The 25959-nt window shown below is 48.2% G+C and overlaps 1 protein-coding gene and 1 long non-coding RNA gene across 6 annotated transcripts in view; one reads left to right on the top strand and one right to left on the bottom strand.

Annotated features, from left to right (window-relative positions):
• VPS33B (VPS33B late endosome and lysosome associated) overlaps window positions 1–25959 on the top strand; it is a 77814-nt gene that overhangs the window by 1171 nt on the left and 50684 nt on the right. For 3 of the 5 annotated variants that reach the window (XM_078380850.1, XM_078380847.1, XM_078380851.1), the window contains 20 exons: window positions 406–473; window positions 1048–1093; window positions 1533–1627; window positions 3374–3478; window positions 4164–4260; window positions 4780–4857; window positions 5015–5088; window positions 5243–5329; window positions 5426–5516; window positions 6066–6140; window positions 7054–7118; window positions 7216–7270; window positions 7362–7408; window positions 7678–7810; window positions 7909–7982; window positions 8081–8182; window positions 8314–8389; window positions 9196–9306; window positions 9727–9788; window positions 11875–13050. In XM_078380850.1, coding sequence (XP_078236976.1) covers window positions 406–473; window positions 1048–1093; window positions 1533–1627; window positions 3374–3478; window positions 4164–4260; window positions 4780–4857; window positions 5015–5088; window positions 5243–5329; window positions 5426–5516; window positions 6066–6140; window positions 7054–7118; window positions 7216–7270; window positions 7362–7408; window positions 7678–7810; window positions 7909–7982; window positions 8081–8182; window positions 8314–8389; window positions 9196–9306; window positions 9727–9788; window positions 11875–12306 — 1973 coding nt within the window. In that variant the 3' untranslated portion in view covers window positions 12307–13050. Of the gene's footprint in view, window positions 1–405; window positions 474–1047; window positions 1094–1532; window positions 1628–3373; window positions 3479–4163; window positions 4261–4779; window positions 4858–5014; window positions 5089–5242; window positions 5330–5425; window positions 5517–6065; window positions 6141–7053; window positions 7119–7215; window positions 7271–7361; window positions 7409–7677; window positions 7811–7908; window positions 7983–8080; window positions 8183–8313; window positions 8390–9195; window positions 9307–9726; window positions 9789–11874; window positions 13093–14905; window positions 15469–25959 lie in introns of those variants that run through there. The other 2 variants (XM_078380849.1, XM_078380848.1) reach the window with 2 other exon arrangements.
• LOC144584544 (uncharacterized) lies at window positions 19364–25474 on the bottom strand. Its single transcript, XR_013538869.1, has 3 exons — window positions 25369–25474; window positions 24911–25088; window positions 19364–24395 (listed from the first exon to the last, which is right to left on the bottom strand). It is a non-coding gene; the product is annotated as an uncharacterized LOC144584544 (long non-coding RNA).

A 25959-nucleotide genomic window follows, 5' to 3' on the forward strand; every position in this document is an offset into this window, starting at 1 on the left:
GATGTAGGGGCAGGGGATTGGCTGGCTTCATCCATCAGCCCGGGAAAGCAAGCTGGAATAGGTTTGCTCCCCACTCCCTGCAAATGAGAACAGGTCATTGCAAATGTCACTTATCCCCAAGGCTGCAAAATTGTAGTAAAATGCTCCGGCTGTTTCTGTTAGACATAGTACCCAAGAGTGCAGGCATGTGGAAGAGTGAATTTGAATGTTGCATGTTTTTAAATTATTGTGAGCCTTTACAGGCCTCTTTCAGAATGGCATGGTTTTAAAGGGAGGGTTGCAACTTCAAAATAAATACGGTAACTAATATTGGGACAGGTGGAAACAAATCTTGAGGCTACTGAGAAAAGGCACAGAAAGAGTTTGACTAGCCTCAACTGCTGTCTGACATGTGTCTTTTCCCAGACATGGTAAATGCTGATAAGGCGGCTGGTCGGACCCGCAAGTACAAGATTATCTTCAGCCCTCAGAAGGCAAGTATTCAGCAGGATGCTTCTTAGGACTCGCCATCCCTGTGCCACTTCTGGGCCAGCCACTACTCAGCCATTATTGTGCTGTCTTTCTGAAGTGCTGCCCAGTTATTAGTCCCTCTGGCCCGGGGCTCCCTCTTGGGTTGTGTGTTGTGGTTGTTTCCCATGGTGTCATGTCCAGAGCTGGACAGATTTATCTCTGCCCCTTTGGTGTGGTGCAGTGGGCAGTGTTGGTCCGGGGAGGGAAGGAGGGGACCTCTAAAAGAACCACATTTTATTAGCACCCAGTGGTTTTGAAATGATATTCTTTTCAGGGGCAACCATAGACACCACCAATTCTTGACTTTCTAGTAACGCATGGAGGCCAAAGACTCAAAGTGATTGTACCTACAGTTGTTCTGAAGAACACTGTGATTTGAAAGGCCTTGAATACAAATAAAAACTGTGCCTGTGTATTTAGAAATCTCCCTTCTTTCGTTGTAGGAGGGATCTCTGGGGACACCCTTGAAAGCAGCAGGGCTGGGACTGAGGGGAAACTGGTTTACATGGAACTGACTATCCTCTCCACTTCCTGCAGCTCTACACCTGTGAGATGGTGCTGGAGGAAGAGGGGATATATGGAGGTAAGTTTCGGAACCTGGAGGCAGGGTGCCAGGAGCTTTTTTCGTTTCGTTTAGTCGTGTCCGACTCTTCGTGACCCCATGGACCAGAGCACGCCAGGCCCTTCTGTCTTCCACTGCCTCCCGGAGTTGTGCCAATTTCATGTTGGTTGCTTCGCAGACACTGTCCAGCCATCTCATCTTCGGTCGTCCCCTTCTCCTCTTGCCTTCACACTTTCCTAACATCAACGTTTTTTCCAAGGAGTCTTTTCTTCTCATGAGATCACCAAAGTACTGGAGCCTCAGCTTCAGGATCTGTCCTTCCAGTGAGCACTCAGGGTTGATTTCCTTTAGAACTGATAGGTTCTGGCATCGTCTTCTGTGAAGTCTGTGGTAGCCAGTGCAAGACAGGGGTGGGTCCTGTCTTAAGCAAATGCCCATCTGTGCTCTTCTGTTCCTCCAGATGTGAGCTGGGATGAGTGGTCCTTCTACCTTCTACCTTTGGATGATGATATCCTCAGCATGGAACTGCCAGAATTCTTCCGTGACTATTTCTTGGTCAGTATTAAGGAGATGGAGCTGTGGAGCATGGAATATGTTGGTCAACTAGAGCAAACCCTTTGATCAATGAGTCTTAAGTAAATGTTTACTCGCATTGGAACTAACAACTGGATACTGTATTTTTCCGTGTATAAGATGATACTTTTATCTAAAATATTTAGATTAAAAATTTAGGTTTGTCATACACAGAAGAAGGGGGAGGGACCAAAGCGCTTTGATCCCTGTTTTCCCCCTCCACTTTCTTGTGAAGAAAGAAATTTTGGGTTAGAAAAGGGAGGGCATCTTATGCAAGAGGGAGTCTTATACACGGAAAAATACGGTATATAGGATTATGTTATGCATACATATATTATTCATAGAGGCCTATGAGAAAAGATTAACTGTACCTTAATTAGCTTAAAGTGATCTTGGACTGAGCCACAGATTTTGAGAACACAAGACACCTAAACAGTTTAGGTATCTTGTGTTCTCAAAATCTGTGGCTCAGTCCAAGATCACTTTAAGCTAATTAAGGTTGGGACTCCAAGCTGCAGCGCCAGCCCTACTGTTCGACAGAGGAAAGGGGTCATGGAAGACAGCAAATACTGGAGAGCGGATGAAAAAAAGAAAAATATTGGCCAAAAGCATAATCCCAAGAGAAAGTATGCTTATTCATTTTAGTGCTAAGTGTTTATTAGGCTAATTCAAAGTTCTCAAAATCTGTGCTAATTTTCAAGTTCTCTCAAACTCTTCTTCTTATAATATATTAAACAGAGCAAAGTGTAGAAAGGGAGGAGGAAGTGGCTGGTGTTTGAGCAATGGCAACTGTTACCCAGTTACATATGTAAGAAGGAGAAAGAAGGCTCCAGATATTCAAATTAAGTTCCAGAGAAAAAGAAACATTTTTTCTACAATATAACATGCAACTGTTTTCAAAACCATCTGTGTCTATAGACAAAACATGCAAGTTCTTAATGTTAAATGGCCAAAGTATAATTTTTTTAAATGCACAGATTTTATATATGGAGACTGATTTAATTGTTTGTCAGGTTTACAGACTAACAGCTAGTGTGGTGTAGTGGATAAAAGTGTAGGCCTAGAGGTTAGGAGAACTGGATTCAAATCCTCATTCAGTCATTGGAAATTCACCTGGGTTTGACAGTTCTAATACACGCCTCTCAGAAACCTTATTAGGATTGCCATAAGTCAGAAACAACTTGATGGCACATAAGATATTTACAAAAGTCAAAAGAAACCAAAACTATGCAGCTCTACCTAATAGCTAGAAAATATATTGGCTGGGAAGGAGTGGCAGCAAGGAGCTGCAGATTAGAATTTAGGATCAGGTGGCCTCCCAGGTGCCTTCTTGTCCTCAGTTACTAGAGAGATGCTGTCCTCTTTCTGGGGCTGAAGTAAGAGGCACCTGCCAGTCTGTCTTTATAGGAAGTGGAGGGCAGAACTGCCTTTTCCTCAGGCAACAAAATGCCTTTGAGCCCCATCAGCCTGCAGGATGCGACTGGTACTTTCCTGGGCATACTGTTTGCTCTGACTTGTGTTTGTAGCACCCAGAATAGGCTGGTGCCTGCTCCCCAGTGTGTTTCAGATATCACCTGTGGTGCTGTGGGCAGGTGTGGAATAAACTCAAGCATGTAAGAATGCAGCAATGACAAACATTTCAGCATAATTTTCATCTTGACCTGTTTGCGCCTTCCTGTTGCTATCCTCCCAGATCCCTCCCATCGTGTTGCTCTTGTGCTCCTGCAGGAAGGGGATCAGCGCTGGATCAGCACAGTGGCCCAAGCTTTGCAGCTGCTCAACTCCCTCTTTGGCCCATTCACCAAGACCTATGGAATTGGACGATGTGCCAAGGTGTGGCATTGTCAGGAGAGGAGACCCTGTGCGTCTGTCTGCCTGTGTGTGTGTCTGTCTGTCTTAGTCCAGAAAGGGAGAACTGGCAGCAGATACGTAGAATCAAAATGAGGGTGATCTAGAACACTGGTTCTTAACCTTGAGTTACTCAGGAGTTTTGGACTGTAACTCCCAGAAGCCTTCACCACCAGCTGTGCTGACTGGGGTTTCTGGGAGTTGCAGTTCAAAAGCATCCGAGTAACAAAGGTTAAGAACCACTGATCTAGAAAGTGGCCCTACTTCAAGGATGGGGAACTACTGGCATCCCATCTTTTGATCTGCCACAGCGATTATGTCTACTGCTCCCCCAGGGGAAAAAATAAGAGAGGGAAGTTAGCCATAGCCAGCTCTGTCCTGCCACCGAGCCAATATGTGCAGTACCTTAGGGACTTTTCCGATGTGCATGGTGCCTTCACAAAAAACAGCTGTACACTGAGATGCTTTCGGAAGCCTCCTTCCATACAAGCTAGGGCTGCACATCCTCCTCTTTGGATTGTGGCATGGTAAGTGGTACATGGCAGGGAAGTCTACATGTCCTGCCAAATGATTTAAAGGGGGGCAGTGGGCAGAATCTCTTTCACATACCAAATTTCTTTGGCTGATGATCCGTAGGCTGAGTGAATGAGTAGATCTTATCTCTTTCCAGATGGTCCATGAGCTCTGGCGTGAGATCACAGAAGAGACTGAGGTAGACAACGCAGGCCAGAAGCCAGAGATCGGCCCTGTCTTCCTCATAGACCGAGGTAGGAAGATATAAAGCATTGGGTCGGTTGTGTATTGATTTCGGGATGTGTGTGAGGGCTGTTGTTGTACTTGGACCCCCATGAAGGCCCTCTGCTAGTTTTCTTTGGGTGCCTACTCCCAACCCCCTGTTAGTGGGCTGATCCTCTTCACCCCAAGTGCTTTTGTGAACCAAGAGGCAAGGAAACCACCACCACCCGCAATTGAGCAATATGCCTGATGAGCCTGGGTGATATGGGAGGGGGAAAGGCCCTGACCAACTAGAAGGATGGCTTAAGGGCAAGATGGCCTGACATGCTGGAGAGGGATAGAATGAGTCTTCTTGAAGACAGAACTGTGATCTCTCTGTGCATTGGCTGCACTGACCAGAACCCAGGCTCCGTTGGGGTTTGGGGCAGGCGTGGGTCTTGGAGGTGGTGCTGAGCGATTGGGGGAATCACCCAGCACACATCTGCTGGTGCTCTTCCACTAAGTGGTGGGCCTTCCCAACCGTGGGGACTCAATTGGCTTTTTTTTTTCAGATGTGGACTATGTCACACCTCTTTGCTCTCAGGTGGTGTATGAAGGCCTGGTAGATGATACTTTCCGCATTAAGTGTGGTAAGTTTCGCATCTTGAGGCCTTAATGCTACCTTAACCCCAGCCTTCTTGCCAATGACCAGCCTGCCTGCATCAGGAGGGTAGTGTCCTAGAATGACCCCTGAGTAGCAGCAGGGAGTCTCAGGGATGAGGATCCTGGTGAATCTGTTCCCTGCAGGGAGTGTGGACTTTGGCCCAGACGTTACCTCCTCTGACCGGAGCATCAAAGTCCTGCTGAATTCCCAGGACAAGGTAGCCTTTCCCCACTCCTTCCTCCCCGGGAGCCTGGCAGGATTGGTCCGATGGCTGCCTGGCCTTGCTGAGCAGCTGGGTTGCTCGCTTATGTGAGTCACGATTTGAGCCTTGGCGCCAGCCATTCATGCCACCCTGATGCCCCTCTCTGCAGGTGTTCAGCCAGATCCGCAACGAGCACTTCTCCAGCGTCTTTGGTTTCCTGAGTCAGAAAGCCCGGAATCTGCAGGCACAGTATGACGTGAGTGGGATTCGGCGGGAAAGGGCAGCAAAGGCGGTGGGCAGGGGAGTGGCCTCTTGGGTCAGTCAGTCCTCTAAGCACTTTCTTCCCCCTCAGCGTCGGTGCGGGATGGATATCAAGCAGATGAAGAACTTTGTGTCCCAGGAGCTCAAGGGCCTGAAACAAGAGCACCGCTTGCTAAGTTTACGTATGTCCTTCTCTTGCCCTTTTCAGGCGGGTGGTGCCAGACGGGAGCGCTCGGCCGCTTCTTGGCCTTGAAGCCTCAGTACCCAACCCTTGCGGGAAGCGTCTCCATTCCCCTCCATCCTCGGTGGGAGGCAGGTCTCTTCCTTGGCAGACAGCATGTTTTGTGAGTGTGTGTGTGTGTGTGGGTGTGTGTGTGTGTGTGTGAGAGAGAGAGAGAGAGAGAGAGAGAGAGAGAGAGAGAGAGAGAAAGAGGGAGAGAGACTGAAAGACAGCTGGGCAGACCAACCGAATGGACTTCAAGGATACTCTTAAGGGAATGCAACCCTTAAGGTGGGAAATGTATCCTCTTCCTCATGGCCCATGGGCTGCATGGACCACCAAGGATGCTCTTTTCATCCCGCACCACATTGCCACAATTCACTGTCTGCCTAAGTTGTCCACTCCTGCCCCAATTAAAAAACCGAGGAATCACAGAGTTGTTGAACAGGAAGTGACCCCAAGGCTCATCAAGTCCACACCCTTCTGAAGCAGCAAATTATTGTGCCGGCAGATATTGGTGCCTGTGAGTCCATCATGAAGAAGAAAACCAAGCAAGACTTCCAGGAACTGTTGAAGACAGAGCATGGTAAGAGAGAGAACCATGCCCCCAAATCAGGCCATCTCCAAATAGCTTCCTGTGCTGTGTCTGGAACATTTCCAGGCATGTAAATGTCTCTGAAAGCCAGGCGCCTGGCAACTCCTGATGTTCCCCAAACTGGCCTGGCAACAAGTGTCTGAGTCACTGAAAAAGCCAGGAAACTTGTTTCTCCTCTTACATAGATCCTAGACAATCTGGCTGCTGTTTGAAGTTTGAAAAATCACATCCCAGAACAGCTTTGTACCCCTGGTGCTTTCATACATTAGTATTTTTCTTAAATTCCTTGTTTGCCCCACTTAGGGATTGAGAGAGGTAATAAAACTGTAACGACAGGGTCCCCACGTCACCTGTTAAAACAGGGTGCTAGTGACCTTGACTATGAATGGGAAGGGTTTATGGCATTTGTGCAGGCATCAGACACTGATTGTGGAGACTCTTGGCAGATGAGGGGGGGACGTCATTTGAGTGGAGGGGGAAACTGCCATGCATACCCCCTCAAGGGCCCGGCCTCCTCCACATGGGCCCAGCAAAGGCACTGCCTCTCAGGACCTCTTAAAGGCTGGGGTTGGAGCAGGATATTGGGAAGGTGGCGGTATCTGTAGTGAAATGGTCCTGCTCAATAGTTCGTAGGCTTTGCCACAAACGTTTTGGTCTTGGCGACTGGCATTTCTGAGTGGAGCTGGTCTAAAGTGCTGCCAGGCACCTAAGGAGTTCTTTTGGTATGGCACTGGTCAGAAAGGGACCCCCGACATTCTTCCAGAGTTGTTACCTAGGACTGCAAGAGTGTGCAGGTCCAGGCAGGAGTCTTGAGACCTTCAGTAGCTGGCTTAAGAAGGGCCTGGGGGGCCAAGGCTGGAGCAGGCCCTGGCTCTGCTCTCAAGGTCTCCCACTTGCCTTGCAGCCCTTCTGGGAGGGTTTGATATCCGAGAGAGCATCAGCTTCATTGAGGAGCACATTGATCGCCAGGTGAGGGGCTGCTCAGGGAGCAGGCCGGGGCTGGGGTGCAGGCGGTGGGCGGGGAGGCCCTCCACTGATGCCTTTCTTCCTCTCCTTGCTGTGGCAGGTCTCCCCCACGGAGAGTTTGCGGATGTTGTGCCTGTTGTCAATCACAGAGAACGGTGGGTGTCGAGTGAGCGCAAGGAGTGAGCTTGCACTTTGGCAGGTCCAGGGCTTTGCACTGACCACTCCCTTTCTTTCTGGCTTCTTCAGGACTCCCTCCCAAAGACTATCGCTCCCTTAAAACCCAGTATCTGCAGGTGAGACAGAGATTGCTTTGTCCCCTTCCGAATCCGAGGTGAGGCGTTTGGCTCTCCTTCGCACTGGGCAGCCCTCTCTGCCCCTCTCTGCCCCTCTGTGCTGGTTTTGCCCCCAGTCCCACCCCCTCTGCAAAGGTTCTTGCCCTGGCAGCTGTCGCGTCACCTTTGCCATGTTCCCAAGCTAGATCTCCTCACGAGGGAGCTGCCTTGATAAAGCTTCTGTGCTCACACCCAGTAAGGTGCTCCTACCCTTCCTTTCGTTCTGCTAGAGTTATGGACCAGAGCACCTGCTCACCTTCCACAATCTAAAGCATCTCGGGCTTCTGACAGAGCAGGCACCTGGGGAGACACTGACTGCCGTGGAGAGCAAAGTCAGCAAGCTGGTGACTGACCGGGCTGCAGGTAGGGAGCACTCTAACTCTTCTGCGGGAAGAAGGGGCGTGCTTTGTAACCAGGCGGCTGCGTGAGCTTCTTCCCCTTGGCTCTCTGTCTCCCTCCAGGAAAGCTCTCTGATGCCTTCAGTTCCCTGGCCAGAAAGAGCAACTTCAGGGGCATAAGCAAGAAGCTGGGCCTTGTGAGTCCTGAAAGACAGCAGGGGAGGGAGGGTGTTGAGAGATAAAGGACCGGGGACGGCAGCAGGCATCTTGTCATGGAAACCTTGCCTCCACGCAGATCCCACGATTCGATGGGGAATACGACCTGAAGGTGCCCCGGGATATGGCCTATGTTTTCAGTGGTGCCTACGTTCCGTTGAGCTGCAAGATCATAGAGCAGGTACTTTTGAGAGCGCGGACAGCCCAATCTTCCTCGGCCCTGGCTCCCTAGCCCATCCGTTGCTCTCTGAGCCCTGTTTCCGTGCAGTTGCTGCTAGCCCCAGACACCTTACTGTTCTCTGCTTCGTCCAGGTGCTGGAGCGCAAGAGCTGGCTTGGCCTGGAAGAGGTGGTGCGGCTCCTTGGGAGCAATGAATTTGTGGTCACAGGTAAGTGGGCATGAGAGGAGAGTGGCGAAACAGGGTCATTGCATTTTCCTGCTGCCCTCTTGAACCAGCCAAGCCTCTTCTTCCCTTCTTGTGCCACTGGTTGGCTTCCCTCCTTTCCCAGCTGTGGATCATAAGCAGTTCCCCAGAGGCCAAGTCTGAGAAGCAAGCAAACGCTTTGCACGCTTTCTCAGTGTTTTGCTTTGTGGGTTGAGAGGGCCTTGTCGGTAGAATTTCATAATTGATTAAAAAAAATTATGTCCTGACTTCTTGTCTTGAAATATTTTAAAATCATTTAGTAAATTTCAGTGTGAACTCTTTAAAAAGAATATTACAAAACCACAGTAAAGTTTACCATTTAACAGATCTAGATGAAATCTAATCCCAGCTACCACAGGGCACGGTGGCCTGACTGCCCTTCTTCCTACTAAAGGTAGCAGGACACTGGGTTTATTTAGGGTAGCTTGACTGTTGTCATTTTGGGAGGAGAAAAGCTGGCTTGATTATGTGTGCAGGTACCTTTTCAGCTTGCCCTCTGCAGGCGAACCATTTCTTCCATAGCCCCACTCCTTTCTGCCATGATTTTCCTTTTATCTCATCACCACCCAGCCCTGTTCTTCCCTCCACCTACCCTCATCTGTGAATGTCCCTCACCAAACGTATCAGTACACAACAGAAGTATTTTCTGTATGGCTGCATCATCAACAAAACCAATAATGAAGAAAAACGTAAATGTGCAATATCGCCTTACTTTTCAGTAATTCAGCTGACCTTGGTTCAACCTGTGCCAAACCATGTTCTCTTTGCAGCTGCAGAGGAGAATCCTACTTGGGACTCCCAGCGTGTCATTCTGGCTGTCTTTTTGGGGGGCTGCACCTTTTCTGAAATTTCAGCTCTTCGCTTCCTTGGCAGAGAAAGAGGTACAAAATCCACAGCTGGGGTGTGGCGGTGGCAATAAGTCTGGTTGTTCTGTGAACTCCAGTGGCAGCCAGCTGGTGCTGCTTATTTCAGTAGTTTTCAGTTTAAAAAGGGAGCAGGTTTCTGCCCTTATGGAGTAAGCAATAACTGGAGATGAGATCAAGGTAGTGCTGCTGTTGGGGGCTTCAGTTCTGCAGAAATAGCTTGTAGCCACTCCTTGTCCAGGAAAAAAGCACAGATAAACCGACATGCAGAGTTCCCCAATTTGCCTATTTTCAAGGCATGGATATTGGCTAGCTGCTGGAAAACCTTTGTAGTACAGGCTGCCTAGTTTGCCTCTAGAAGAGCTGGTGAGTTTTTGTTCTGAGCAGATGCTGACCAGCCTTTGGCTGCTCTTCATTTCTATGCTTTTCTTATTTTAGGACTGCGGTTCATTTTCCTGACAACGGCCATCACGAACAGTGCCCGGCTGCTGGAATCCATGGTAGAGACAAGGGTGTGCTAATGTCTGGGAAAGGGTGATGGGAATGGGCAGGCACGCTTTACTACCCCAGCATCAATCCCTCCCTCCCATAACTTTCAGCAGCCTGGAGGTTTGCAGAATCTCTGCCCATCACCACCTGGCAAAGGAGGGGAGGCCAAACATTATTTTCTCCCTGCTCACCCCACAATTGCCCATGACAGACACTGCAGGGTTCCTCCCACAATTCTGAGCATCCTGTTGGAAATTGGGGCTGCTGCCTTTTATGTGGCTGGGCACCCTCTCTCTCCAGTCTGCCTTCTGCTAGATTTGATTTTTATGCCAACTCTAATGGTAAGAGGAAGAGCACTTTTCTTTGAATAAAGATTTTTCAGCCCACTCTGTGTCCTTGAGTTCCTTCTTGTTCCCTTGTTGTGACACGCAGGACTGCCTTTTTTTCTGGGCTACCCAGATGAATAAGGTGCTTCTTGGAAAAGCAGTGAAATCTCTAGAGCAGGGCATGCTGACTTTTGATTATAATAAATAAATTATAACCTATAATGTGACTATAGGTAGCACCAATCTAGTATTTATTGCGCAATATGAGGGACTGAGTAGATCCTGAAAGGTCTGTTTTAGTTAAACAAATGAGCCAGAATATCAGCCAGCCACTCTTTCCTCTCTCGTATATTCTTCAGAGAAGGGCCAGGAGCATGTTGGCCACCACTGGTGGTCATGTGGTCAGCCCCCTTCAGGACTCTATGCAAGTGAGGGTGCTACTTCCTATACCTTGCAGACAGCTGCCTGGGAAGATGCAAAAGTGAAGAGGCAAAGATTAGATGTGCAAGAAGAGGTACCTACCATGTTTCCCCAAAAAGAAGACGGGGTCTTATATTAATTTTTGCTCCAAAAAACACATGAGGGCTTATTTTCAGGGGAATTTTTTAAATGTACAACAATCTGCATTTATTCAAATACAGTTATGCCGTCTGGTTGCTGCACAAGGATGGAGGGTGGGGTTTCACCTAACGGGCTTATTTTGAGGGTAGGGCTTATATTACGAGCATCCTGTAAAACCATACTAGAGCTTATTTTCAGGTTAGGTCTTATTTTGGGGGAAACGGGGTAGGAGGAAGGGAGCAAGAAAGGCAGGACACCCTGAATGTTCTGCCTGCACTGACATCCCAGTGTTGCTACTTTTGGATGAAATGGAACAGATCACACTCCAGGCTCCCTCCACTTCAGGGCTTGCCTCTTAATTTGTACATGCAAGGGCTCATTGTTCCACTCAGTGGATTTGGGGGACTTCAGTGGGCTAGAACTATAACCTGCGCAACTAGATTCGTGCCCAAAGGAGCCCTTTCTCACCCCAGGTATGAGTGGTTCTTGCCAGATGGATAGAGCTATCCCCCCTTTTCCCATCTCCTGCTTTGCTGCCCTGTGTGTCTGGAGTCATGCAGCCCTGAAGGCGACGGCCACCAGGCTGCACCTTGGCTATTTCTGCATTGGAAGCCTTTAACCTCTGTTCCAGGACAGCTGAACAAGACCACATTGGATGGGTCCTCCTCCTATCTCTTCTTCTGTCTTGTGCTCCAGACTGGAACACATGCTGGTCCTATTAGTATAACACATTTTATAATGCCAAGGAAAAAAGCCTAATGTGCAAGTTTCCCACAGCTCAAAGTTTCGATATCACACAGATAACATTCACAGTGCTTCAGGCAAAAGACTGTAACATGTTTCTAACTACACAATGGGTCACTCAAATTCACAAACTTGGCAGCCACTAACCCTGGGATGCAATTTGGATATTTCTTCTTACATCTACCACGGCCAGTGGGATGGCCCAGAGGGCACACATGGGGTTCAGGAGGCCAATGAGGGGATGCTGTGCTTTGTTGTCCTTTGTAAGAAGCTTATAAAATGCTTTACCAATGTATAATGAGGATCTCCGATCCGGCTTTAGGACGGGGTCAAGTTCTATGTTTAATAAATTGGCTTACATAGACTGAATATGCACTGTCTTATCTGTTTTTCCTGCTGGAGAATTGAAACCTAGAATTGGATGGTAACACTTGAACATTTTTCTTCCAAATTCATGGCTTCCAAGGAACCCCCATTCAAAAGATGCTTGGACTGTTCAGCTAAAATGGCCATCAGCGATGGCCATTCGCGCTGCTTGTATTGTCTGGGTGAAGCCCACCAGCCCTGGATCTATCATCATTGTCGAAAATTCACTAAGCTCGAATTGAAGGACCGGAAATGTGACCTTAGAATCTACCTGATGGAGGAAGCACTACAGCCTCCGGATTTGCCCTCCTCACCGCCAACCCCCAGACCACTGATTTTGGGGTGTAAAACAATCTCGAAAAAAGTAAGCATGGAAAAGGCAGTTCCTGAACCGATGAAGGAGTTAGAAGAGGACAGGAGTTCTAAAGAGTCAGAAGATCTGGCAGTTCAGTCAGACGGACCTTCAACTTTGATGCCTATCCCTCAACCAGCTAAGCGAAAAACACCAGATTCTGGAAGACCACCCAAGTAACCTGCATGCTCGGTATTCGTCCGTCTGATCCATCTAAAGCCATATTGCCTGTGATCATGATGAGAATCTTTAAGCCTTCAGGCCACAGGCAGGCCCCAAAGGCTGTTTTGCAGCCCTTGGAGCACCCTTCCTCAGAAAAACATCCCTCCCCCCCAAGGGAATGGGGGTGGGTGGGAATTCAGGTTTCTGATTGCAGAATTGGGGTTAGTTTGGTGCCAATCTTTTTTTCTTTTTTCTCTGTTGACTCATTGGAGTATCCACAGTGTAAGTGGCAATTGATTTTATGAGATAAGGGCAGAAAAAGGAAAAAAGGAAAAGAAGTCTCCCAAAGGCAGGGATGAGCATGGGAATGGAGTCTCTCCCCCTCGGCAATCAGACAAGCAGTCTGTGGAAGACGTTCAGAGAAACTCAACTTTGGAAATATTTTTTGTATACTAAGACTTTTGGCAAAGCAGCTGAAGTTTGGCTAGAAGGCATTCTTTTTGCTTCACTGGCTGCCTTCCAATATAAACTAAAGTAGTATCATTTCTAATTTAATGCTTTTCGTTGAGTGGCTTTCTCCTCCTTGAGTTCTTTCCAAGGAAAGGAGGGACGAGAAATGATTGAAATGAATTGATGGGTTGGATGTCCCTCTCTTCTCTTTAGGCGGATGGAGTGGATCAAAGTCCTGCGAGAAAGAAGCAGAAGACAAAGGAGGACGAGGAAGGCAAAGAAAAGGGGACTGCGAGTAAAAAGGGGAAGGAAGGAGAGAAAAAGATAAAGAAAAGAAAGGGCAAAAGAGAGAAGGTACACAAGATACCTGTTGCACAGAACCGGACAGGATCTATCCCTTTCTTCCTGCTTACACCAGCAGAGGTCATTTTGGCTGCCCTCACATGATTCACTTGCATATGGGTTAACAACTGGGGTGTTTGCATGCGTTGGTGGTCTATTTATTACCATCGGAGCACCACGGGTACATCTTTCCTTCCTCCTTGCTGCATCTCCAAAACAGGGCACCTTCAAGGATGCTGTTCATATGTTCTGCTGTCACCTGTTTTATATTTTGTTTATATCTTGTTTATGCTTGCACAGATTGACAAAAGTGCTGTCCGTATGAACATATGCCACTGCACCATGGCAACCTCTGCTCTGTATCCTCTATACAGAACTAAATTTCCATCTATTTACGTTTTGCTTTTATCATTTAAGCCCGTTTGCATGACTTCTCTCAGTTTGCATGGTTTTATTCTGGCTTTGCCAGTCTCTGGGGAAGCCAGGTGGCGATACAGTGGTGCCCCACATAGCGACGATAATCTGTTCTGGATAAATGTCACTATCCGGAATTGTTGCTATACGGGGCAAAATACCCCATAGGAACACATTAAACCCAGTTTAATGCGTTCCTATGGGGGGGAAACTCACCGCTATGTGGAAATCCTCCATCCGGATGCCATTTTCACTGCCCTGGTAAGCGAGGAAAATGCGTGAAAGTGCTGCGGGTGGCCATTTTCTTCACCCGGCGGCCATTTTGGAGCCGCTGATCAGCTGTTTAAAAAACATCGCAATGTGAAGATCGGTAAGCGAAACGCTTTTGCGATCGCAAAATCCGCATCGCTATGTGGATTTGTCGTTAAACGGGGCGCTCGTTATTAGAAAATGCACCAAAGTCTCTCTGAAAACTGTAGCCAGGGAATCGGGAGGTACCTTTGGATATTTGTGTCCAAGTTTATTGAACTGGATGGAAAGAAGCTCCACAAACTCTATAAGATGGCTCACAAGAGTCGGCTGCAGGATCAGGAGGTGAGGTTCAAAAAGGAGGCGTGTTTCTCTTTCGAATCGTTACCTTGGGGGCAGACACTTGACCCTGAACAGCAGAAGAGAGGTTGAACTAAATAAATAGAGGAGGCAAAAAAGAATGTACCCTATAAAGAGAAGGAGAGAGGTGAGTCTTCTAGCCACATTCTTAGAAGCTGGGGTGTATTTGGAAGAGGTTTGCTTCATTCAGTACAGCTCCTGCTCTTTTACTGGAAGAACTTTAAAAAAGATATTTAATTGCTCATGAAGTCCAGGGATCAGCGTTTCTTGACTCCAGGGCTGGACATCCAGCTGAATGCAGTCACTCTGTCCTGAAGCTTGCTGGGTGACCTTCACTTAATTATCTCCTCAGATTAACGTACCTCCCAGGATAGTTTGTGAGGGTAACTTGGTGATGATGTGCATTCAGACTACAGTACTCTGAAAATTTTTGGTGGTTTTTTTTGAAAGAAAGATGGGATAGACATATAATAAGTCTCATATGAACAGGGCAACTAAATGTATGCCTCCACCCCATTAACTAGGAGAAGAAAGATGGGCATGTGAGGGGAGACGGAATCTAAATGTAAAAATGGCAGGCAGTGAAAATGGCCTACACAGAACTTCCTCATCAACACATGGTTAGGAGATCACAAGGGTATCCTAGCTTAGATAGGAAAGAGCGTATCTCCCTGTCTAGAGACCCATTTGTGGTGTGAAGCCCTCTCGTAGTTTGCTCAGGTGGGTCAGCGAGCACAAAGCTTTTTGAAACCATTCCTGTTGCTCCTAGTATCTCCCTTTTCTCCATTTTCTTTTCCCTCAGCAAGAACAGAGGAAAAAGAAGGCCGCGGGGGATGAAGACCACTTGGAGCCTTCTGAGTCCACAGAGGAGTCTACAGTGTCTCAGGTCCCTCATGGCCCTCCTCCTGAGAAGCTCCACCCGTCTCCACTTCATCCTCCCGAGGTGCACAGCGAACCAACGGGACAATCAGTGTCACCCAACCATTCTCAGCCATGAAGCTTGGTGAAGCAGAAGCAGCTGAGCAAGACCGGTCTGATTTTCCTTTGACGTACGACAGTGAAGCCCTGCCATTTGTTTTTCTTCTCAAGGACTCTTGTTTGGGTCTAATGGTTGCTGATTACTATAGTTGACCCTAGCCCTTGAAATCCCTTATTGGCACTAAGTAGCATACTTATAACCACATCTGAATGTCTTGCCTCAGCAGAGTCTTTATTCTAAACTTTATATACTTTGTATACTTTATAGTTACAGTTGATATGTACCGAACACTAAAATATAATTGGGGGGTGGGATGGGGGTGGGTGGAGAGGGAAGCAACTTTCTGTTCTTTTAATCTTTGGAATAAAATGAAATTAAATCAACAACGGAGGAGGCCTCGTTTGTCTGTCGGCCATTCTACCCGTGCCCTCCAGAGCCCTGAGGTTCCCCCCCACAACTCTCTTGATCCCCAATTCTAGAAAGGAACACCACTCTTAGCAACTGAGTGATTACAGCGCCTCAAAGGAAGAAAAAGGCCTTCCTGGGAAGGGCAGAAGTGGGAGGAGGGTCCCCCCCCCGGGCTGAAAAAGTGCTCCCCATAAGAGCCACCCACCTCACCTTCTTTGACAGCCTTGCCTAGAGAAGTAAGTTTCTACTCAGATCTTCAGCAGGGTGATGGTAGAACGGCTTAGCAGCAGTCAATGAGTTCCACCTACTGCTAAGATACCTGTACTATCGTCAATCTATACCCAAGATTTCAGTCTGCTTTTGGTATCCCCCCCCCCCCATTTTGAAGCTCATTCCTGTCTGGACTGCCGACAGCAAACGAGGGGTCAAGGTACTTTCTTTCCAAATGGAGTCAAGTTGGCTTGACGGTAGGTAAAGTAGGCTTCATAGCAGACACACTCCTCAGATTTGTTTTTATTATTATTATTATTTTGAATGTGAGAGCTCTCATTACTGAGTTCTTCTCTGCAACTTACTTTCACAAGGTTGGCCCAAGAGGATTTATTGGCCGAAGGAAAAGACAAAAGGGTGCCTCCGCACACAAGTAAGCCTCCCACTTACAGCAGCTGGCCAGACTGGTAGTTGAATTATTACCTCAGCTTGACTGAACCGTATCCTCTCCAACATCCTCCACCATGCCCGAGAGGAACACACTAGCTTAGATGTTGAGAACAGGCCACTTTGGACACTCGGCCCTGTGGATAACACACCCAAGCAGACAAAGCAGCAAATCCAGAAGGACAGACTGATGAGGAAGAAGCAAACAACCTATCCAGTGGTTATGCAAAATCAAATGTGTTAACCGAAATCCTATGGTTGTTTGTGTGCATTTTGTGTAACTAGGTGTGGATGATTGTGGCTCATTGATGAGGTGGAGAGGTGCCTCCTGGTTATGAGACAGGGAACGTGAGCAGGCATGGCCCATGGGGGTGGGGGATTCAGTGCCATGGGCTTCTCAAATGGAGCGCACCCCCCCCGAGTCCTCTCCGGGTCCTTTTCACCCACATCAGGATGGGTATGTGCTGGAAAGGGAGCTGCCACCAGCCACAAGGCTGCTCTGCACAGGAGAGATTTACTGGGAATGGGGGCTGGGGAAAACGGCTCCTTGCGTGTAATGGAGCTGCACGAGATGGGTGTGGAAGGCAGCGTCTGGTCTTCTTCATGCATCTCTTTCCCAACCCCAGAAGCAGCAGCGCTGTGGCTGTCCAAGAGGGCAGGGTTGGTCTGAATGTTGGCGCCATCTTGGTCCTTCTCGGGCACATGGGCTCTTGGGGACCAAAAGGCTTCATTCAACATCTTTGGGAGGGTGGGATTTGAGGGGGGGGGGAGAGAAGGAAATTAATGAACATGGATCACACACGACATCCAAAAAGTGGTGTGGACAGATGATATTTCATGTGGAAAATGGGAGGTTGTGGATAACAACCAATCGAACAGGCCACAGCGGGAGAAAGAGGAAGCCCCAATGATGAGATTAATAGAAGTAGAGAAAAATTACTTAAAGCAGTGGAAAATGGAAAATATGGTGAAAATAACAGACACCAAGGTTGAATGTATGAAGGATCTTACGGGGCTTTCGGATCCGAGTGGGCAGACAGAGCCCTCAGGTGGTGGCTTCATAGAGTGCTCGGTCAAGACCCTGGGAAGCCCCTGGCCCTCACGTGGTCGCTGGCACGGGCGGGCATGGTGTTGGTTCTCCTGCGTCCAGGCTCCCGCCCACCGGGCCTCAGCCCTCTGCGCATGGTCCGCCTCTTTCAGTGGGAAGGAAATGCGACCATCTCCTCCATCGAGGGGTCACGGCTCCTCACCGTCTCCAAGCCCTCAGTTGCGGGACTTGCGGCCGTGGGCCCCTCCTCAGCTTGGCAGGCATCCTCGTCTATGTCGTTGGCTGAAGCCGCCACCGCCTCCTCTTCCTCTTCCTCGCTGCTGGAGCCCCCTTTCTCAAACGTCCCTGCTATTGGCATGCCCGAACCTCTCCGGGCGCATCCGGGAGCTGCGTCGTTCCAGCCCCAATAGTTGGGTGAGCGGCCGGTGCTGAGTGCCGAGGTGTTTTGAGGTGGGACATCCACCTGCAGGGAGACGGGCTGATGCCCGGGAGCTTCTGGCAGTCTCCCACAATGCCATCCCTGCAAGAGGGTTGAAAACAAGACCATTGTATGGAAGAAGTTGACGGGCCGCCTGGAAGCTCCTGAACAGACTCCAAAATGAAGTTGGAAGATCCAAGGTGGGAACAATCAAGTCCGATTGGGGCTACCTGGATAGCGGAGAATTTTTCTTGACAGTGGAGAAATTCAGTCCATGAAGCCCACGTGTACATACAATTCATTCCCCAACACGTGTACAAAGGAAGAGCTGGCAAATGGCTGAGATAATGCTACCGAAGTAGCCCACTTTTGGATCAAAGGGGTCTAATTATCTTATCATTTCAATTTGTTTTAATTTTACCATATTTCATATAAATTCATAATTTTGAATCGTTCAAGTCTCTGGCATGAATAAAGAAAGAAAAAAAAGAAAGGAGTTATGTTTACATGTTGCCCCAAATCACTAGCTACAGATTAACATGATCTTTAATTCATTCCTTTCAAGCTGTGACCCATTTACCCACTTCTTGTGATGATCTTTTCATAGAATCGTACAACAACAGAGTTGGAAGGAGCCTCTTAGGCCATCGGGTCCAACCCACAGCTCAAGGCCAAAACCCATGTCCAAGCAGATCTGACAGACAGTTCTCCAAATTAGAGATTTTTTTAAAAAAATTATTATTATTTTGGCCAGAAGTGTTCAACTGAAGCCACCACCGCCATTGGGGACTTAAATGTGATGGTTAGAAGTTCGCCCTTCTCTTGGCCCCACTTGGCATCCGAGGCGTCTTTGACAAGGACGTAGAGAGAGGGGCTTCCCTCCGGTTGCGAGATGCCCTCCCTTGGCACGGAGGTGGGCCACCTCCCTTTTCTCCTTTCAGCAACACTGAAAGACCTGCCTCCTTAGGTAGGTTTTTAATATCTAAGATTCAGTGGATGCTCCAGGATGCTGGACATGCATTAGTTTTAAGCGGGGTTTGAAAGTTAAAAAATGCCTTTTGTTATTACATAATGAACAAATTGCTTTTTAATCATTCCTGTATGCTTCACTTTTTAAAACATTGTCATGCATGGTGTATTTAGGCTGACCAGGTGTTTTAATGGGTACGGGGCACCTCGGGTGCCCTCACCAGGAGAAGGTTGACCAAGAAATGGGACGAAGCAAGCAATCCGTCGAGGACTCTCCAAAAAAGGAACCTCTCCTCTCCGGCAGCAGCTTGAGCGACGTGGCAGAGGAGGCCAAAGGAAAGGAGCGCCCTCTTCTCCTTCGGGCCTTGTACCCATCTGCCCTCGGCTTCAGTCTTGCCCATCTCGGGCACAGAGCCCCCAACCAATTCTAGAGGAAGCGTTCAGCCTTGGAGGAGAATTCTCTCCTCGAACGGAAGGCAACCTTCTTCAATCTGGCCCCCCTCTCCCTATCTCTGACCCCCAGACATGCTGGCTGAGGCCCGGGAGAGTTGTAATCCCGGACGCCCAGAAGGCCTTGGCTTGACAAAGCTTGTTCTCCAAGGAGATCGAGAGAGCAGACGGGGGGCCTTGTGATTTTTTCCTGGGGTCTGATCTCACCCAGGGCTCTTTCAGATCAGCAAACTCTACGTATTTAATCCCTAAGGTGGTGGAATTCAGTAATCAACGCAGGACAGAATCCCTCTTTCACACAAAGCTAACAAAAAACAAGACTGCATTCAAATTTGTGAAAACTTCTGTATCACATTTTAATAAAGAAGAATCAAAAGTATAGCCGTTTTACAAGGTGGGAAACTTGAATACATTCTCTATAATAACGTACACATTGACATGAAAAATGATACGGACGTCTTAATCTTATCCTTCTTGACTGGTAGTTTATTGTTTCAGAGAGATACTGTATGTTGAGGCTCCACCCTGTAGATCTCTTGTTGTGCAAAACGAGGACTGCTCGTGAGACGTCTTCTTCTTCTTCTCCACTGAGGACAGAGGGAACTTTTTTTTCATCTTCAAGCTGTGTTTAGAGGCTTTAAGCTGGAGGTCTCTTGTTAGGAGTTACAGGCTCTTGTGGGATGTCGTCTTCATCCCTGTCGTGCAGAGGGTTTTCTGGTTTGGGGTTTCCTGGCTACAATTTGTAACCTCACCCAAAAAGATTTCCTTTGGTCTTCCAGAAACTTTACAGGTGTTTACAATCCCTTTGATCAGTTGTCCATCATATTCTGGTTCTGATTAACTCCCAACCCCATCCGTTAACATCTGAACAGAAAACAACAAAGATTTGGTGAAGAGTCGGCATTTTTTTTTGTTAGGTTTTTAGGTCCAACGTATCACCTCTTCCTCAGATCCTTTTCAAAGTAGACCCAAAGGGTTTTGTGAAGTCTGCAGATTTGTCCACCGCTGGACCTTTGGATTGATTTCTAAGGCACCCATAGAAGCCAATGCATGATGGAACTAATGCTTTCAGGAAAGCTTTGTCAAATATGCAGCCCTACTTCTGGGCAGAAAAGGGAGCGATTTCATGTCAGCTCTCAGGTCTGTTTTCCTGTAGAGAAATCAATATTTCCAGGAGAAAAGTACAAAGGCACTCGGAGGGGGACTAATCTGGTCTACCTTGGGATCATAAGAGAAAAGCTCCTGGCGAAACCACCTTTCCACTTTTCTTTTTTATTGATAGGATTATTAGTCTTTTCTTCTTTATAAAGTTTACCAATGGATCAGATTTCTAAATCTTGAGTGACATGGTAGTTGTGGGTTTTGCGGACTCTCTGGACATGTTCTGAAGGTTGTTATTCCTGAACTTTCGCCAGTCTCTGTGGCCGGCATCTTCAGAGGACTGGAGTAGGAACTCTGTCATTGCTCAAAAGAGCATGGGAAGTGGGGGGGGAGGAAAGGGGGAGGAAAGGAGTTTAGACAGGGTTGGAAAAAGGAAAGGGGGAGGAAAGGAGTTTAGACAGGGTTGGAAAAAGGAAAGGGGGAGGAAAGGAGTTTAGATAAGGATGGGAAAGGAAAGGGGGAGGAAAGGAGTTTAGATAAGGCTTCAAAAGGAAAGGGGGAGGAAAGGAGATTAGATTAGGGATGGGAAAGGAAAGAGGGAAAAAAGGAGATTAGTTAGGGAAGGGAAAGGAAAGGAAAGGGGGAGGAAAGGAGATTAGTTAGGGAAGGGAAAGGAAAGGAAAGGGGGACGAAAGGAGATTAGTTAGGGATGGGAAAGGAAAGGGGGAGGATAGGAGATTAGATTAGGGATGGGAAAGGAAAGGGGGAGGAAAGGAGGTTAGTTAGGGAAGGGAAAGGAAAGGAAAGGGGGAGGAAAGGAGATTAGTTAGGGAAGGGAAAGGAAAGGAAAGGGGGAGGAAAGGAGATTAGTTAGGGAAGGGAAAGGAAAGGAAAGGGGGAGGAAAGGAGATTAGTTAGGGATGGGAAAGAAAAGGGGGAGGAAAGGAGATTAGATTAGGGATGGGAAAGGAAAGAGGGAGGAAAGGAGATTAGTTAGGGAAGGGAAAGGAAAGGAAAGGGGGAGGAAAGGAGATTAGTTAGGGAAGGGAAAGGAAAGGAAAGAGGGAGGAAAGGAGATTAGTTAGGGATGGGAAAGGAAAGAGGGAGGAAAGGAGATTAGTTAGGGATGGGAAAGGAAAGAGGGAGGAAAGGAGATTAGTTAGGGAAGGGAAAGGAAAGGAAAGGGGGAGGAAAGGAGATTAGTTAGGGATGGGAAAGGAAAGAGGGAGGAAAGGAGATTAGTTAGGGAAGGGAAAGGAAAGGAAAGGGGGAGGAAAGGAGATTAGTTAGGGATGGGAAAGGAAAGGAAGGGGGAGGAAAGGAGATTAGTTAGGGAAGGGAAAGGAAAGGAAAGGGGGAGGAAAGGAGATTAGTTAGGGATGGGAAAGGAAAGAGGGAGGAAAGGAGATTAGTTAGGGATGGGAAAGGAAAGGGGGAGGAAAGGAGATTAGTTAGGGAAGGGAAAGGAAAGGAAAGGGGGAGGAAAGGAGATTAGTTAGGGATGGGAAAGGAAAGAGGGAGGAAAGGAGATTAGTTAGGGAAGGGAAAGGAAAGGGGGAGGAAAGGAGATTAGTTAGGGATGGGAAAGGAAAGAGGGAGGAAAGGAGATTCGTTAGGGAAGGGAAAGGAAAGGAAAGGGGGAGGAAAGGAGATTAGTTAGGGATGGGAAAGGAAAGGGGGAGGAAAGGAGATTAGTTAGGGAAGGGAAAGGAAAGGAAAGGGGGAGGAAAGGAGTTTAGTTAGGGATGGGAAAGGAAAGAGGGAGGAAAGGAGATTAGTTAGGGAAGGGAAAGGAAAGAGGGAGGAAAGGAGATTAGTTAGGGATGGGAAAGGAAAGAGGGAGGAAAGGAGATTAGTTAGGGAAGGGAAAGGAAAGGAAAGGGGGAGGAAAGGAGATTAGTTAGGGATGGGAAAGGAAAGAGGGAGGAAAGGAGATTAGTTAGGGAAGGGAAAGGAAAGGGGGAGGAAAGGAGATTAGTTAGGGATGGGAAAGGAAAGAGGGAGGAAAGGAGATTCGTTAGGGAAGGGAAAGGAAAGGAAAGGGGGAGGAAAGGAGATTAGTTAGGGATGGGAAAGGAAAGGGGGAGGAAAGGAGATTAGTTAGGGAAGGGAAAGGAAAGGAAAGGGGGAGGAAAGGAGTTTAGTTAGGGATGGGAAAGGAAAGAGGGAGGAAAGGAGATTAGTTAGGGAAGGGAAAGGAAAGAGGGAGGAAAGGAGATTAGTTAGGGATGGGAAAGGAAAGAGGGAGGAAAGGAGATTAGTTAGGGAAGGGAAAGGAAAGGAAAGGGGGAGGAAAGGAGATTAGTTAGGGATGGGAAAGGAAAGAGGGAGGAAAGGAGATTAGTTAGGGAAGGGAAAGGAAAGGGGGAGGAAAGGAGATTAGTTAGGTATGGGAAAGGAAAGGGGGAGGAAAGGAATTTAGATAGGGATGGGAAAGGAAAGGGGGAGGAAAGGAGATTAGTTAGGGATGGGAAAGGAAAGGGGGAGGAAAGGAGATTAGTTAGGGATGGGAAAGGAAAGGGGGAGGAAAGGAGATTAGTTAGGGATGGGAAAGGAAAGAGGGAGGAAAGGAGATTAGTTAGGGATGGGAAAGGAAAGGGGGAGGAAAGGAGATTAGTTAGGGAAGGGAAAGGAAAGGGGGAGGAAAGGAGATTAGTTAGGGAAGGGAAAGGAAAGGGGGAGGAAAGGAGATTAGTTAGGGAAGGGAAAGGAAAGGAAAGGGGGGAGGAAAGGAGATTAGTTAGGGATGGGAAAGGAAAGAGGGAGGAAAGGAGATTAGTTAGGGATGGGAAAGGAAAGGGGGAGGAAAGGAGATTAGTTAGGGAAGGGAAAGGAAAGAGGGAGGAAAGGAGATTAGTTAGGGAAGGGAAAGGAAAGGAAAGGGGGGAGGAAAGGAGATTAGTTAGGGATGGGAAAGGAAAGAGGGAGGAAAGGAGATTAGTTAGGGATGGGAAAGGAAAGGGGGAGGAAAGGAGATTAGTTAGGGAAGGGAAAGGAAGGAGGAAAGGAGATTAGTTAGGGATGGGAAAGGAAAGAGGGAGGAAAGGAGATTAGTTAGGGATGGGAAAGGAAAGAGGGAGGAAAGGAGATTAGTTAGGGAAGGGAAAGGAAAGGAAAGGGGGAGGAAAGGAGATTAGTTAGGGATGGGAAAGGAAAGAGGGAGGAAAGGAGATTAGTTAGGGAAGGGAAAGGAAAGGAAAGAGGGAGGAAAGGAGATTAGTTAGGGATGGGAAAGGAAAGAGGGAGGAAAGGAGATTAGTTAGGGAAGGGAAAGGAAAGGAAAGGGGGAGGAAAGGAGATTAGTTAGGGATGGGAAAGGAAAGAGGGAGGAAAGGAGATTAATTAGGGATGGGAAAGGAAAGGGGGAGGAAAGGAGATTAGTTAGGGATGGGAAAGGAAAGAGGGAGGAAAGGAGATTAGTTAGGGAAGGGAAAGGAAAGGGGGAGGAAAGGAGATTAGTTAGGGATGGGAAAGGAAAGAGGGAGAAAAGGAGTTTAGATAGGGATTGGAAAGGAAAGGGGGAGGAAAAGAGATTAGTTAGGAATGGGAAAGGAAAGACGGAGGAAATGAGTTTAGATAAGGATTCGAAAGGAAAGGGGGAGGAAAGGAGTTTAGATAAGGATTCGAAAGGAAAGGGGGAGGAAAAGAGTTTAGATAAGGATGGGAAAGGAAAGGGGGAGGAAAAGAGTTTAGGTAGGGATGGGAAAGGAAAGGTTTAGGAAAGGAATTTAGATAGGGATGGGAAAAACCCACAACAACCATCTATATATATTTTTTGTACCATATTGGAAACCTCTGATTTTTGTCTGGGTTTATTTGATCAGTGTGACCAGAAAGTTTAATCCCCCCCAGTTTGTCTTCATCTTATTATTATGGTTTTTTTAACCTATGGTTGTGCATCTCCTTTGCTTTGGCGTTTTTTCTTCAATGATCTAAATAATTTTTCAACAAAAGAACATTCAGGAAGAAGAGCTGTCTTCAATCCCTGACGGATTCCAGTTCCTCAGAGAAGATCAGCGGTGGACCAAACCTGCAGAATTCATTCGTTACCTGACCTTCTCTAGGCCAGAGGAGGATCTGAGAAATGGCGAGGAGTTGGTACCCTCAAACCTGAGCCTCTCCCTTCTTTTCTCAACGTCGAATCCGTCGGTCTGTTCCTCCAGTCCCACGAGTCAGTTCTTGGATCTCGTCTGATGGTTGGCGAATGCCCGGCTGTAGAAGTTCTCTTTCATGGGGTGAAGCCTTTGCTCTCGATGGATGGCCTGGAAGAAGAAAAGGGCAAGAAAGGAATGGAAAGTCTGCGGAGAGGCCCTGGAGGGTCCTACTGATGTTTCCAAGGAACGTTTGAGCTCACTTCCCCCCTTTGTCAATGAAGCACATTAACCCTTCTTTCTAAGGATCTAGCGGTGTGATCACACGAGGAAAAAGGTCTCCATTCAGGCTTCCTGTAGAGTAACCCGGCGCCCTCACTTTCCCGGCTCCAGTCCAACCCCGATGCGTGTCCAAGGTGTGCCTTTCGGGAGGAGCTCAGAGAAAAACGGTTGTAACAAAGGAGAAATTACCTTCTCCTCTTGTGCTGCTGTTGAACCCTCCCCGCCACCTCCACCTCCCCTCAAGTTGCTCCTTCCTCAACCGCCGCCACCACCACCGCCGCGGCCAGAGTTGGGTATTCGGCCTTCTCTCCCACAACACCTGGGTGGAGTACTTCAGGAACGCCATGTAAAACCAACCCTGGCTTTTAACACTGTAGAAAACCGTTTTAGAACCACATACGTACATTTAGTGCCGCCGAAAACCAAGTAGCCGCCGGTACCACGTGGCTGAATTCTGAGTGGTGCTGCTTCCACGCGTGGCGTCGTCCTGAAGCTCTGCCCTCTTTTGATGGACGTGGTCCTCTAGAGCTTCCGCTGCTGATTGCAGGGTTGTGCTCGCGTCCCCCTGCAATGGGGCGAGTTCTGAAACAAGAGGTGGGCAAAGCATCCACAGATCAGCCCTGCATTAGGCGGCCAATGCAGGAGCTCAACGCTTGGGCTTCCTCCAGACCCTCCGGAATCCAATGTCTGGTCAATGGAGGGTCAAACCTGTATTTTGTGATGGGGCCTCCTTCTGGAAGCGAAAGGAATCTTCATCTTCCCTCCCTTTCTTCCCCCCAACGACCCACCCATTCTTTCAGCAAGGAGAGAGCACTGAGGTGGGCAGCGACACCCGATCGCCCCCATCGCTCCCGTGCCTTACCGGTCAGAAGAAGCTGCAGCGTTCTTTCGTCTAGCGCTGTGACTGGGGTGCTCTGGAGGAGGGCTCCTAAGGGAAAGGCATGAAGGGAGCAGAGGGTCAGGTGGCCTTTCCCGAGGCCGGGTTGTGGGGAGGATTTGGACCGAAAGGAAGCGCCCCTCCCACTATTCTCCCTTTGCCCACAGAAGCTGCTAGATGGGATTCCTTGGAAGTCGAGAGAGGGCTCGACCCTTCCCGATGGTGGGAATCCGCTTGAGGCTGCTTCCGACACCCTCACTGAGCAGGGGTTGCAGCACGAATTCCATATAAAAAGGAAAACAAATGTTGGAGAGGGGTTAATGAGGGAGAAGAGGAAGCTGGTAAGACCCGAAGCGTGACAGAATTGACCCCCTGGAGAGCACATGCATTTCTGAGGGAAAACTTCCGTAGAGTTTCCAAAAGAAGTGAAGAGGAGGGAGACTGGGGTAGAGGGTAGCTGGGCGACATTTGAGCCCGGTCGGTAGGCACTTCTTAGAGGTTTTGAGACCCTCGTAGGTGTCTCTTCCCTTCCTCCGGCCTCCCTGACTTCTGGGATTTGTGGAAGGGCCCTTCAGA

Source organism: Pogona vitticeps, chromosome 12 (assembly GCF_051106095.1).
Source record: "Pogona vitticeps strain Pit_001003342236 chromosome 12, PviZW2.1, whole genome shotgun sequence".
NCBI lineage: Eukaryota > Metazoa > Chordata > Lepidosauria > Squamata > Agamidae > Pogona > Pogona vitticeps.